Source organism: Ursus arctos, unplaced genomic scaffold (genome assembly GCF_023065955.2).
Source record: "Ursus arctos isolate Adak ecotype North America unplaced genomic scaffold, UrsArc2.0 scaffold_18, whole genome shotgun sequence".
Taxonomy (NCBI): Eukaryota; Metazoa; Chordata; class Mammalia; order Carnivora; family Ursidae; genus Ursus; species Ursus arctos.
In genome coordinates this window covers 3583325-3596922 of record NW_026622852.1, presented here as the reverse complement: position 1 = coordinate 3596922, position 13598 = coordinate 3583325, and the positions used below count along the sequence as shown (strand labels likewise).

At 35.5% G+C, this 13598-nt stretch overlaps 1 protein-coding gene across 13 annotated transcripts in view; it reads left to right on the top strand.

Moving 5' to 3' along the window:
• Positions 1-13598, top strand: part of PTPRD (protein tyrosine phosphatase receptor type D) — a 502533-nt gene that overhangs the window by 316378 nt on the left and 172557 nt on the right. For all 13 annotated transcript variants that reach the window (XM_057313437.1, XM_057313436.1, XM_057313441.1 and 10 more), the window contains exons 7-8: positions 640-909; positions 3845-4426. In XM_057313437.1, coding sequence (XP_057169420.1) covers positions 640-909; positions 3845-4426 — 852 coding nt within the window. The remainder of the gene's footprint in view (positions 1-639; positions 910-3844; positions 4427-13598) is intronic.

The following is a 13598-nucleotide window of genomic DNA, read 5'->3' as shown; positions in this document are numbered from 1 at the left end:
CATAAATTGATATGTGTATATATTTCTGTGTCTGTTCCAGTGTTAGTGTGAGGTCTTGAGGCTGCATCTACTCTGAGTCTGAAAGCAAATAAATTGCACTTTCCATGTCCTATAGACGATGTTTTCCAGGGCTGGGATGTGACAGTGTGCTCCCACACATGCATTCACATCAACTGGAAGTGCACAGCACTGAAGTTGGTTTTGTTACTCAACTTAAACCTGCTGGTGACCTTCCAGCCCCCTTTTCTGCATATGCATGCATGCATAGGATCTTTGCTATATGCATGCATGTATATGTTTTTGTGTTTATCTTGTGCATGATGTTTGTGTACTGTTTGTAGATAGTTTTCTTGGTTTTGTTTTGTTTTGTTTTGTTTTTGTGGGGCCCTTGTAGGTCTGAATCAACTTTTGTATGAATGTGTCTAAGATATCAATGACTAAACTAAATACTTTGTTCTGTGTATACACAGACCATACTTGTATGGTCTGTATTATCCACAGTTTTTCTTTGTTTTGTTTTTGAAAAATCCACAATATGTTTCAATTGTTTAATTGTGTCTGTAGAGTGCATGTCATATGTTTAACAAGCCACTTTATCTTGCCTTTTATTTTATCATTTTCCCTTGTGTTTTGTTCCAGTTCGCCGTGTCCCACCAAGATTCTCTATCCCACCTACTAATCATGAAATCATGCCAGGTGGAAGTGTTAATATCACCTGTGTGGCCGTGGGGTCACCAATGCCTTATGTGAAGTGGATGTTGGGGGCAGAAGATCTGACACCTGAAGATGATATGCCAATAGGAAGAAATGTACTAGAACTGAATGATGTGAGACAGTCAGCAAATTATACCTGTGTTGCTATGTCAACACTGGGTGTCATTGAAGCAATAGCACAGATCACTGTCAAAGGTATGCTTAATGGTGTTTGCTTTGAGGGTCTGGCTATATTAAAGTCCCCTGACTAATGTCCCTACAAACTCTACCCTTGGAATTCTAAAATGAGTCAATTCATCTGAGTTCCATTTTCAGAGTCTAATCATATCTGTGGTATTGTTTAAGATACACATATCTAGGTAGAGAGATTCTCTCTTGAAAGGACTGACAGCCTAAATAATGATAATCATCAAAATATTTAACAATAGGCTCGGCCCGAACACTAACCAGGCAGAATAAGAAATGTTAGACACTGTCAAGCATTATGGTAGAACTGATGCAAACAGGTTTCATATTAATCCAGAACCCTGGTGAGAGTGCATGATAGAAAAATACAAATAAGTGTTAATAAATGCTCAAATCCATGAGGACAAAAGGAAAAGAAAGAGAGAGTTAAATCAACATGGTCTAATAATAGATGTTTTAAAATTTTGATGGGTCCTACCTTAAAAATCAAAATGTAAGTGGCATTATATTCTAACTTTATTTCTTATCTTCTATACATGAAGTGCTCAAGAAATATTATTTTCCTTAAGTGCACTAAATGTAACCAAAGTTACAGATTTCACAAATATTTTTGAAACAAAGAAAAGTAAGCGTGTGGGGTACCAGTTGTTTTTATCAGTGTTTATAGAATTCTAGAACAATTTTGTAAAAAGGGTCAAACTGAGGGTGACTTTAGGTTCTTGCAAATGTCTGCAGCTATTGCAAAAATGAACACAAATTATCTTTGCTATCCAGAAAGTATGATCCTAAAAAATATAACACACATGTTCTAATTGGTGTCATATCCTCCACCAAACATATATATCAAGTATATGCCATATACAATAATGTGACATGGGAACAAAATTACATGCCAGGGTCAAAACTAAGTCATTTAAAATAGTAACATTGTATTGAATATCCGTAAATGTATTAAGCATACTTACACTTATCCATGCATTACAGGCACAAAACCTATACTGTGACAGCAAAACTAAAGTCTGTTAAGTGTCAGTAAGCACACCTTTAATTAGCAATATTTTTATTTTCCTTAATAATTCAGAAACATATCTAGGGAAAATTTGGACCATCTACTTTTTTGAAAAATGCCAGTCCAGAATAATTGAACATTTCTTCAAATGTCTTTTTATTATTATTTTCAGTAAAATCCTTTGGCCAAATATTATCATTCTGTAGTTCTTAGAGTAATATGCAAATATTGAATCACCTTTCTTATAATAACTATTTCAGTTGCAAATATTTGAAGGTTTACTGAAGACCTTCAAGAATTCAAAATCAGGAGTCACATTAACTAATATCTTGTTCAACTTCTTATCTTTTTTTTCCAGGCTCTTGCCATTCCCTACCCTCTCTACCTCAAAAATAAGTAAATATAAGGGTGAATCCTGTAGGGAAAAAGTAAATAGAAACAAAAAGCAACTGGAAGAGAGTGAGGAAAATGTATCCCGACTCATTCGTTCAGTTAGGCGCTCATTCAGCTAACACTGTGAGGCAGGAGTCTAGGTATTAGGGATACAAACGTAATCAAGTACAAGTTTGTGACTCTTGAATAGCTGCCATTCTAGAGAGTATTGTACTTTTTGCTTTTATGTTGAAAAGGAAAAAGGGTACGAAAGAGCTGATCATCTGAGTGTTACATTCTGGGTTTTCTCTCAGAAGTTAGCTGGTGGAATTTTGTCTCTCCTGGTAATAAGTCCTTTCAAAATCATTCTCCAGGGTGAGGCACTTAGGTGTGAGGTCACCAGTGTGGATGGTTTGTATTCTTAATCAGTAGCATTTTGAGTGAGGTTCCTCTGCTAAAAGGAAAGAATTGAAGCTCTAAAAGATGGAGTTAATTGCAAATATTAGTCAGGTAGCTATAATTTCAGGTACTACTGATATTGAATATAGACACCATATTATGATAGGAAAGTACTTTAAAAAGTTATTTGTGAATATGCTTTAATTTATTTCAACATTTTTGAATATTAACTAAAAACCATGGATTTGAAATTAATCAATTTGAAATTTACTATTCTTTCTTACCTTAAAATTCTTGATTAGATTTTTTTTTTTTAAGATTTTATTTATTCATTTGAGACAGAGACATACGGGGGGCAGGGAAGAGTGTGTGCCCGCACATGAGTGGGGGGAGGGGCAGAGGGAGAGGGAAAAGCAGGCTCCCTGCTGAGCCAGGAGCCAGACTCAGGGCTGGATCCCAGGACCTGGGGATCATGACCTGAGCCGAAGGCAGATGCTTAACCATCTGAGCCACCCAGGCGCCCCTAGGTTATTTTTATAAATTATAGTAATATTATCTATGTCTTACAGCTGGAAAACAATATGGATATTATTCTTCCATAGTAATTTAATGCCATTTGAATATGTTCCAAATTGTGTTCTTTTCAATGTTGGTATTTAGTTATGTCATGTATTTCTTGACGCAAGGGGCTAATTGGCCAAATTCTTGGTTATAATAATAGTCATAATTGCAATTAATGTTTTTGAAGGTGCTGGATACATTCTGAGAGCATTACTGGAGTAGCTCATAGATCTTCACAGCAAACTCATGAAATACAGTTACCCAGCTGTTAATACAATCCAGTGATAGTTATTCCCATCTTCCACATGTGAAAACTAAAGCAGAGAGGTTATGCAACGCATCTAGGATCACATAGCTAATAACTGGTGGATTTGAATACAAGCTTCAAATTACAGTGCTCTAATGTGCTTCTAGTAAAATGGGATTTGTCCCCTATGCATCTTACTGTACATCCTACCCACTTAGAAAACAATCTTTTGTTATAATTTAATCTAATTAAATCTTCAGTAGATACATAATTCTGTCATTCCAGTAGTAGAGCTTATGGATCTTTGTAATATCTTAGAGATGATGGATATTCACTGTCCTTTTTTTCCCCCTAAGCCTTACCCAAACCTCCAGGAACTCCTGTAGTGACTGAGAGCACAGCCACAAGCATCACATTGACGTGGGACTCTGGGAACCCTGAGCCTGTCTCTTACTACATCATTCAACATAAACCTAAAAATTCTGAGGAACCTTACAAAGAAATTGATGGGGTGGCGACAACACGCTACAGTGTCGCTGGACTAAGTCCCTACTCAGATTATGAATTCAGGGTTGTTGCTGTCAATAACATTGGGCGGGGACCTCCAAGTGAGCCTGTGCTAACGCAAACCTCAGAACAAGCACCATCCAGTGCCCCACGGGATGTCCAGGCGCGGATGTTAAGTTCAACCACCATTTTGGTACAGTGGAAGGAACCTGAAGAACCAAATGGACAGATCCAAGGATACAGAGTTTATTACACAATGGATCCCACTCAGCACGTCAACAACTGGATGAAGCATAATGTAGCTGACAGCCAAATCACTACTATTGGCAACTTAGTGCCCCAGAAAACATATTCTGTCAAAGTTCTGGCTTTCACCTCAATTGGAGATGGTCCTCTTTCAAGTGACATACAGGTCATCACTCAGACAGGAGGTAAGTCTGGTTCTGGATGGAGAGTGGGGCAGGTGGGAAGGAGTAGGTACGAAGAGGTGTGAATGGTGAAAACAAATAAAGGACAAAGATATGTATGAATTTTAATTTTTGAGACTTAGAGTTTCTAAATGAGAGGTTAAGATAAGCATGTGGAGTGGAACAGGCATGGACACCTGCAAGACTAAATAATACTTTTAAGTGAAGGGATGAATTTAGCATTTTTTTTTAATTTGTACCTAAGTGACATGAAGATTCTTCTGCATGAGATAGATGAATGCATCCTTCATGCAGCATTTTGAGACTAGAACTATGCTGCTTTATCCTAGTGACTCTGATAGAATACTCTTACAAAATTATTTAGCTTATCAAAGATTGGGTGGTTCAAGATAAAGTTGAAAATAAAACACATTTAAATGTCTTCTTTTTTCCAGGCAGCTACCCACTAAAAATACTCTCCTAATGGTTTTTTTATTTTTTATTCTTTGTATGGCTTCATGGGTGGAGAAAGACTAGTTATCAAGATCTAGATCAAAGTTTGGGGCCTCATTGACTCATTTTACTGGGCATTAGAGCAGACTTCACATGCTTTTATGGAGAAACACTTGGCCCTTCCAGTGGTTTTATTTTCATAAGCGGATATCAGACCTCTCTGGTCTTTGATTCAAAGTGATCAATTTTGCCTTGGGTTGAGAATATGACATGGCAACTTTCTTCTAAAGTTTATTCTTGAACATCTGAGAGCTATTAATTTGACTCCTATAAGGTGTTGGCACCTCATAACTTGCATTAATCTCAGTGTTTGGACAGTATGCCATTGGTTGTTCTGAGAATCTACATAAAAACCATATTAAAAAAACATATTATTGGACATAGTAGCTATAATCTGAAGGTGTAACTCATTGATAATCTTGAGAATGAATTTTCTGAGGTGTCAGAACTAGATAAACCTATGTCTAACCCTGATTGTTTTCATGTTTCATGCTTTATAAAGTGTATCACTGAGGGTGTTTACCTATTTTCCCTGGTTACTAGAGATCTCAGAACATATATATAGCCTGCCTGGCTTTCTTTTATTTTTATACCATTATTGGGTTCTTGCTGTTTGTTCATGGATTTATTATTTTCTCTAATAATATGAAAGATAGTTATAAAAAATATACTTATCACAATTATACTAAAGAACATTCGTATATCTTCCCTACTTGGCTTCTGCAGTTCTTATGTACTTATTTGCTATATTAATATACAGAAAAACATTGTAGATTAATTTTTCCATATATCTCATACAAGAAAATGTAGAAATCTGTGAATCTTGTTCTTTTTCTTGACTAAAACTGATCAATTATTATGAGATTATTTTTTATTACACTATTTAAGCAGCTCCCTAACCATTTAAAGATAAAAGAAAATATATAAGAACAACATATACCTGTGTTCCACTTTTAGTTTTTCTGATTTTTCAGTGGTGATGTATTTATTAAAGATTTATTTATTTATTTGAGAGAGAGAGAGCGGGAGAGAGAGAGGTTGCGGAGGGGCAGAGGGAGAGAAACTCAAACAGGCTCCCTGCTGAGCGTGGAGCCCAGACACAGGGCTCAATCTGTCCACCCATGAGATCATTACCTGAGCTGAAATCACTAGTCAGATGCTTAACTGACTGAGCCACCCAGGTGTCCCTCAGTGGTGATATCTTAAAAATGCTTAGTTTTGGAGTAATATAACCAGAGTTTGAACTCTGGTCTGCCATTTTTAGCTCTATAACCTTGGACAAGTTACTTCGTTTCTCTGAACTTCGGTTTTCTTATCATCAAAAATAATAACCATCTTACAGAGTTTAGAGGTGATATTTGGTTTCTAGGGCTACTGTAACAAAATACCACAGACTGGTGGCTTGAACAACAGAAATTTACTGTCTCTCCATTCCGGGGGCTAGAAGTCTGAGATCATGGTGCATGGAATAGGTTCCTTCTCAGGGCAGCTTCCGGGCCTCTCTCCTAGCTTCCGCCGGTTTGCTAGCAATCTTGGCTGTTCCTTGCCTTGGGGAGGCATCACCCTGATCTCTGCCTTCATTGTCACATCATGTTCTCCCTGTGTGCGTGGCTTTCTGTCCAAATTTCCCCTTTTTGTGAGGATTCCAGTCATAATGGATGAGGGCCCAACCGAGTACCTCATCTTAAATAATTACCTCTGCAAAAATCTTGTTTCCAAATAAGGTCACACTTTGAGGTTTAGGAGTTCAACATATGAAATTTTGTGGGATACACTTCAACCCATAACAGGTCGCTAGAGTAGGTAATGGATAGAAACATTTTATAATTGAATAAGTAATATATAATACTCATCATAATAAAAACAGCTACATATGCTGGATACTCTGCTGTGAACGTTGCGTGTATTTTATTAGTATATTACTACCCAATTAGGTAGATGTGGAATTACCCCATTTGCCAATGAGTAACTTGAGGATTGAAGAAGATTCAGGAACTTGTTTTATGTGGTCATAAGGTTGGTAAGTGGGAAAGCAGACTTTAAATCCAGGCACCCTACCTACTTTAAAGCATCATTACTTTCAAATTAATAATTTGTTTTTGTGGTAGTTTTAGTCCCTGCTAGATTTTTGTGCCCAATAGGCACTCAATAAATAGAGGCGGTAAAGACAGTCATTCATTTATTCATATCTTTATTTAAGGATTATATGTAATTTACTTCTGAAATACTTGAGGTAGCTATTATATTATCCAAGTACAAAAGTACATTAAACCATTTAGATGTAAAAAAAAAATAAATAAGCTTATCTGAAAGTATTGGAAGGAATACCTCTTCTCACAGGTTATTATACTTGATTGCTAAATTTGGTTCTAAGTTTTCAAACCACAAATTTAAACATAGGAATCCATAATGTTTTATAACTTTTTCCCCCCCGATACTATGAAGATTTAGCTATCTTAGACACCAAATACTTCCTGGAACTAAATTCAACCAAAACGTAAGAAGACTTGGGAATCATGAGAATCTTTATATTCAGAACAGAGAAGACAGACAGTAATGCCTTTGGTCACAGTTTATTGAAAGATATAGAACTGATGTTTAAATAGACCATATTTTGGTTTTCGGTATCACCAAGGGACATGATATGACATAAGCCATAACTCAGTTCAGGTAGTGCTACAACAGGGACAATTGAGTTAATGTGATCCAGGGACTCTGAACTTAGAAAAATCTGGATGAATGGGTCACAGATGCATTAGAAGAGTTGTTCCCAATCTCTGAATATTTTTACATTATTTCCAAGAAACTTGTATAATAGTTGTACTTTTAATACTCAGTGATTGAGAAGATATATAATGACATAATGACTTGTGCCTGCCAAGATCAATAGGCTAAGAAAACCTTCCAAAATAGCACAATGATTTGATCTGTTCCCTAGGCTTAATTAACAAAGGCCATTTGATGTTAGTGGACACCTGCCAAATACAATGATGTTAGTTCTAATATAATTAATGCTGAGCTGCTCCTTTTTTTTTCTTGCTGACTAACTATTTCTTAGGATCATAGCTAGGGACATAAAATCATTATGAAATATTCTTTTAGAGAGGCTATAGAAAATTTGAGGATATATACTTATTTTCACTGCAATTTTATCTTTCCCAAACTTATGAAAATTTACTAAGATGTATAAATTTCTCATGTATTTTGATTTCATATATATGAAGATATAAATTTCTATGTCTTCTATATCTGAAAGGTCATTTCATTTTTTTAATCTTTAATTCACTGCACTAATAGTCCTATTTTTGTTTAAAATTGGACTCTGAAGAAACAATATGTAATAACAAAGTGTGTTTAAGAGGGGAGTTGTCACTTTTGATCTCATCTAAGATTATTGTTTACATATTGATGTAAATGGAGGATTGATAGCAATTTATGTATTTCTGATAACATAGAAATTCAAAATATGATCTATTTATAATTAATAATATTTCCCCTTAATCATGACTAGTCATACAGTTGATAATATTACGTAATTTTTAAATGGTTTTAGATATAAAAATATTTTGGCTAAAATAATTATTTTCTAGAAGTGGGTTAATTTTCCAATTTTTCCATAGCTTTAACTCTTGGCATTACATTCACTTGCCCCTAGTTTACCTTAAAAATATGGAGAATACAGTATATGGCCATTGTCAAGGGAAGAATTTATATTGTGCTAGAAAAAGATTTCTACTACTAGAATACACATTTTGAAAGGATGTCTTTTTATATATTTTTCTTTTTTTTTTTTAAAGATTTTATTTATTTATTTGACAGAGATAGAGACAGCCAGCGAGAGAGGGAACACAAGCAGGGGGAGCGGGAGAGGAAGAAGCAGGCTCATAGCGGAAGAGCCTGATGTGGGGCTCGATCCCCTAACGCCGGGATCACGCCCTGAGCCGAAGGCAGGCACTTAACCGCTGTGCCACCCAGGCGCCCCTTCTTGTATAGATAATTATAATAAGAATATATGGCAACTATATTATAGTATAAAATACAAATAAAACTGTGACAAAGAATATAGTAAATTACATCTAAAACCTAATACCCTAAAATGTTGCTTGCTGTTCATGCTGATTGGAGCTGTTTGAAATCTGTTAAATCTTAATGTTTGTTTTTTTCTTTCTTTCTTTAGAAAATATATCTAACCTCTAGCTTTTCTGTGCATTTAATAGATTCCTGGGAAAAGTCTGCTGATTTCTATGTGTATACTTTAATAGTATAGGTCTTTTCCTTTGGAAGGAAAAGAATTATGTCTATTTACTAAATAAATACTGAGTAGTACCAAATTTAAACATTTTGAAGAAGCTAATTCTACTCCAAATTCTGGGCATTGAAGAATTGTTATTAAAAAAACAACAAACAAACAAACAAACAAACAAGCTATGACATTTAGAAACATGACTTTTTAGGTTTCCAGAACTTACTAAATCATTTCATTAGTATATGTCAACAGGCCTAAATAAGCAAACTAGAAAAGGACTGATTTCCAATTTCCCAAGTTAGGAGTCCAATTTAAATGCATTCTTAAAATAGTTTTAGCAAAGGAGATAAAAGGAGTTTGAGTAAAGGATCTCTGGATGTAAATACAACTGTAATAAAATTTAACTTTACACATTGATATTTAATGACAATTGAGAGTAAGATGTGTGCATGTGCTTGCGTATTAAATATTTATTTTATCGATGATATATTTTTGGTACTTACAAATCAGACTCCTTGTTTTGAATTCTGTTTTGTTTTACTCCCTCTATAATTCTGTCCATTGCTTTTATTATTGTTATCATTTATTAAAATGCTAGATACATTTTCAAATGTGTACCTTATTAAAGTACTAAGTATTTTAGCAATAATAGGTTTCCTACTTTCTCCGATATTTCGTGTTTATCATATGGCTAAGAGAAACTGTTGGCTGGCCATTTATTACATGTTAACCTCTTTCTCTTTAGAGATATTTGCTTAATTTTACTTAAGTATTGATTTCTTCTAATATTATTAGCATTTCAGCTGATATATAGATCAGATTCCCTTCATCTCTCATTTATTTTCCATTCTCTGTCTTTGAGTTGTCTTCAGATATTTATATGGAGTATAATAGTAGTACTACTCAAATACTTAACATACATCAGTGGGATTATAATCTTATTTTAGGGAATTGATACCTCATATTTGTATTTCCTTATGGACATTAAGTAATCAAGAAAAAAAGTATAATGTTGACATCACTTTACAGAATACAAACATTTCTTAAATATAGTTTTACGGAAAAATTGTAAGTTCTACCTCCATTTCCTCTGTCCACATCTAAATTCTAAATTTGGTTTATGGTCCATAATATCGCATCTCCCTTGCTAATGTAGAATGATTGCACAAAAGTTTCTGGATGGTCTTTTTAAATTTTTCCAATGAGTTTCCAGAATCCCAGAGTTTCCTATAAAATTTATGTTCAGTTAATTGGTGAGGGAAATGCTACAACACAAGAAAATCTCTTAAATAAAAGTAAAATAGACACAGACAAACAAGAAGTGAAGACAAAAGAAAGCCAGTAAGTTTGAGGTGTAAGGACTGTGAGAACATTTGGATAGAGAGAGAGAGAGGGAAAGAGGGGGTAGATAACACAAACATAAATGTTAATAGAATCCGAAGCCACCATGATTGATACACAAGTCTAACTGGCAAAACATGAAGTACTCCCTGTGTTTCCAAATAGTACAGAGAAATAAGACCATTTGGAGCCCCCTAAAGTGCTTCCTTATATACATATATTGTGATCATTAGGACTACTATGTTTGCGGAATGTAAAAATAAATCCATTAATTTCACTGCTTTTTTTCTTTTACTTTGATGATTTTATTGTGGTTGTTTCAACTATGGCTAAATGACTCTGAGGAAGCATCTCTAAGTGAATCTTCAGTTCCCAGGGAGATCTAAGTAGTGGCACCTTAAGGTGTTTATGAATATAGAGCCTGATATAATAGAAAGGTCTTTTAAAGCACTGGTCCATTTGCTGGATTTCTCCTGTAGATATAATTTGCCCCCTATCGCGTTTTTCAATTAATTTAAATTAATTCAATTAATTTCCAATGGTTAAAAATGGAAAGATGTTACTTAAAAGATTCACTATCAACTTCTGTTGAAAAATCAGCAGTTCAGGCAAGCTTGGACCAACATTGCACAAAGTCTGCAATCTCCTCGTGCTGAATACTACCAACTCTTCAGGTGGGCCAGGCACTCTCCCAAATGACCCCAGACCCCACCTCGTTTCCATACTCTAAGTGATCTGCCTGATACCTCTGGACATTTGTATTGCTTTTTTTTTTTTTTTTAAGATTTTATTTATTTGAGAGAGAGAACATGAGCAGAGGGGAGGGGCAGAGGGAGAAGAAGGCTCCCCACTGAGCAGGGATCCCGATGTGGGACTCCATCTCAAGATCCTGAGATCATGACCTGAGCCAAAGGAAGACTCTTAACCAACTCAGCCACCCAGGTGTCCTGGACATTTGTATTTCTAGCCCAAGTTTAACATCTGGTAAATTAAATAACCCTCCAGACCACTTCAAAAGAAGGACAAGATAGAAGCAGAGGAAGAGAACCTTGCATATATTATTTGAAGTCATCTGACCACTACTTATTTTGTCCAAGAATTAAATGAACAGTACACCCTCTGAAGCTTTGAGCCTGTTTAATTCATTATTTAGAAGGAGAGGTGTCTTAATAGACTTGGAGGGTCAGATGAAGTTTGTGTCACTAAACAAGGATTAAACATTGAGACCCACTGGGAATTTGTTCAAGACAAATTAAAGCAAAAATAAATAAATAAATAAAAATAAACAGTTTAAATAAGAAAAAGATAATTAGATTCCCAAGATGTTTTCAATCAATGTCAATTTATTATTAGCATTAGGCAGGGAGGAAATACATAACAAGCAATAATTATCCTGAGAGCAGACCTTCAGTTCTGTCCGTGTTTTTAATTCTTGACAATACTGTGTTCCAGTTTGGTGTAAGTCAGGAGTTATCACAAGGCTTTTTTCTTTCTCAGACTTGTGGAAGTTGGGAGAAAGAAAAAAGGAAACAAAAGTAAGGAGAAAGAAGTGACTACACACATATGCATATGTGTGTGTATTTTTAGGCTGAGAACCCCTTTAATCATCTGAATATTAAAATCCAATCATAACTTCCCCATCCGTCTGATTGTTCCTGGCTTCCATTGTTGCTCCTGCCAGCTCTTGTGGTATTTGCCATTTAGAACAAATGTGTTCTCTATTTGCTTTGCTATTTTCCTGTTTATTTTTCCCTCTTTTCCCCCTTCTCTTGCTCTTGATCTTTGATCGTCTTTTGTCTCCATTTCTCAGTCTGGATGATTGCTTTAGGTCTCTCACTGGGTCTCTCACTTAAAGAGAGAAAGAAAAGAAAAAAAAAAAAAGATACCGCTTAGAAAGTATGTTCAAAGGCATCAAATTAATGAGTATCTCAAGGCCTCTGATAAAAAAGGAGAAAAGATGATGAATGCAATTAAAAATAAGAAGCACTGACTATTGGTTGCCTTATGCATCAGTCCAAACATGAGACTGTATGCCTGCATGTGAGGTACATACACGCGTGTGCAAGCACTCGAACACACACACACACACACACACACGTTAACACGCCAGACAGAGGAATTCTGGAAACCATTCTGATAGACCTGTTTAGACTTTGATCTTTTTTTAAACAAAATACTTTTCTTTAGTCATATTACAGAGAGATGAGAACAAAAGAAAAAGAAAGTAAAACAGTTTATATTTCCAAAGATCTTCTTACATAGGAAAATGGTGCTTCAAGTATTATTTAAGAAATTGAAGTCATACATCAGCTACAAATATTATTTTTCATAAGTTTTTCAATGTTTGTGCCCATTCACCAGAAACACTTCACATGTTCTTTTCCCCTCTAGTATAAAGTGTTATTGTTCTTGTTTTTTTTATTAAATATACACAGAATTCTCATGTTTACTTGTGAGAATAAGGGCATATGGTCAGCTATAGCACTTTAAGACAGGCCACAATATCAGGGGTAATGATCCAGATATTTAATGGCCAGTGTGGCATGGGCACCAAGCAATTAGAACAGACACTGGCCAAGGACAATGTACGGTTAGCCGGGCCAGTGACGTCCTGAGCTACCTTAGCCTTGTGTATAAGGGATAGAGGACCTGGTGGGATTTGGTGTTAACCAGGAGGCTGGGGTTAGTAAAACCTATTCTAACACAGCATTTGAGTAAAGTGTTTTTTTTTATTATTATTATTATATTGTGTTAGTCACCATACAGTACATCCCCGGTTTCCGATGTAAAGTTCGATGATTCATTACTTGCGTATAACACCCAGTGCACCATGCAATACGTGCCCTCCTTACTACCCATCACCAGCCTATCCCATTCCCCCACCCCCTCCCCTCTGAAGCCCTCAGTTTGTTTCTCAGAGTCCATAGTCCATGCTTCATTCCCCCTTCTGATTACCCCCCCTTTCTTTATCCCTTTCTTCCCCTACCGATCTTCCTAGTTCTTATGTTCCATAGATGAGAGAAATCATATGATAATTGTCTTTCTCTCCTTGACTTATTTCACTTAGCATTATCTCCTCCAGTGCCATCCACGTTG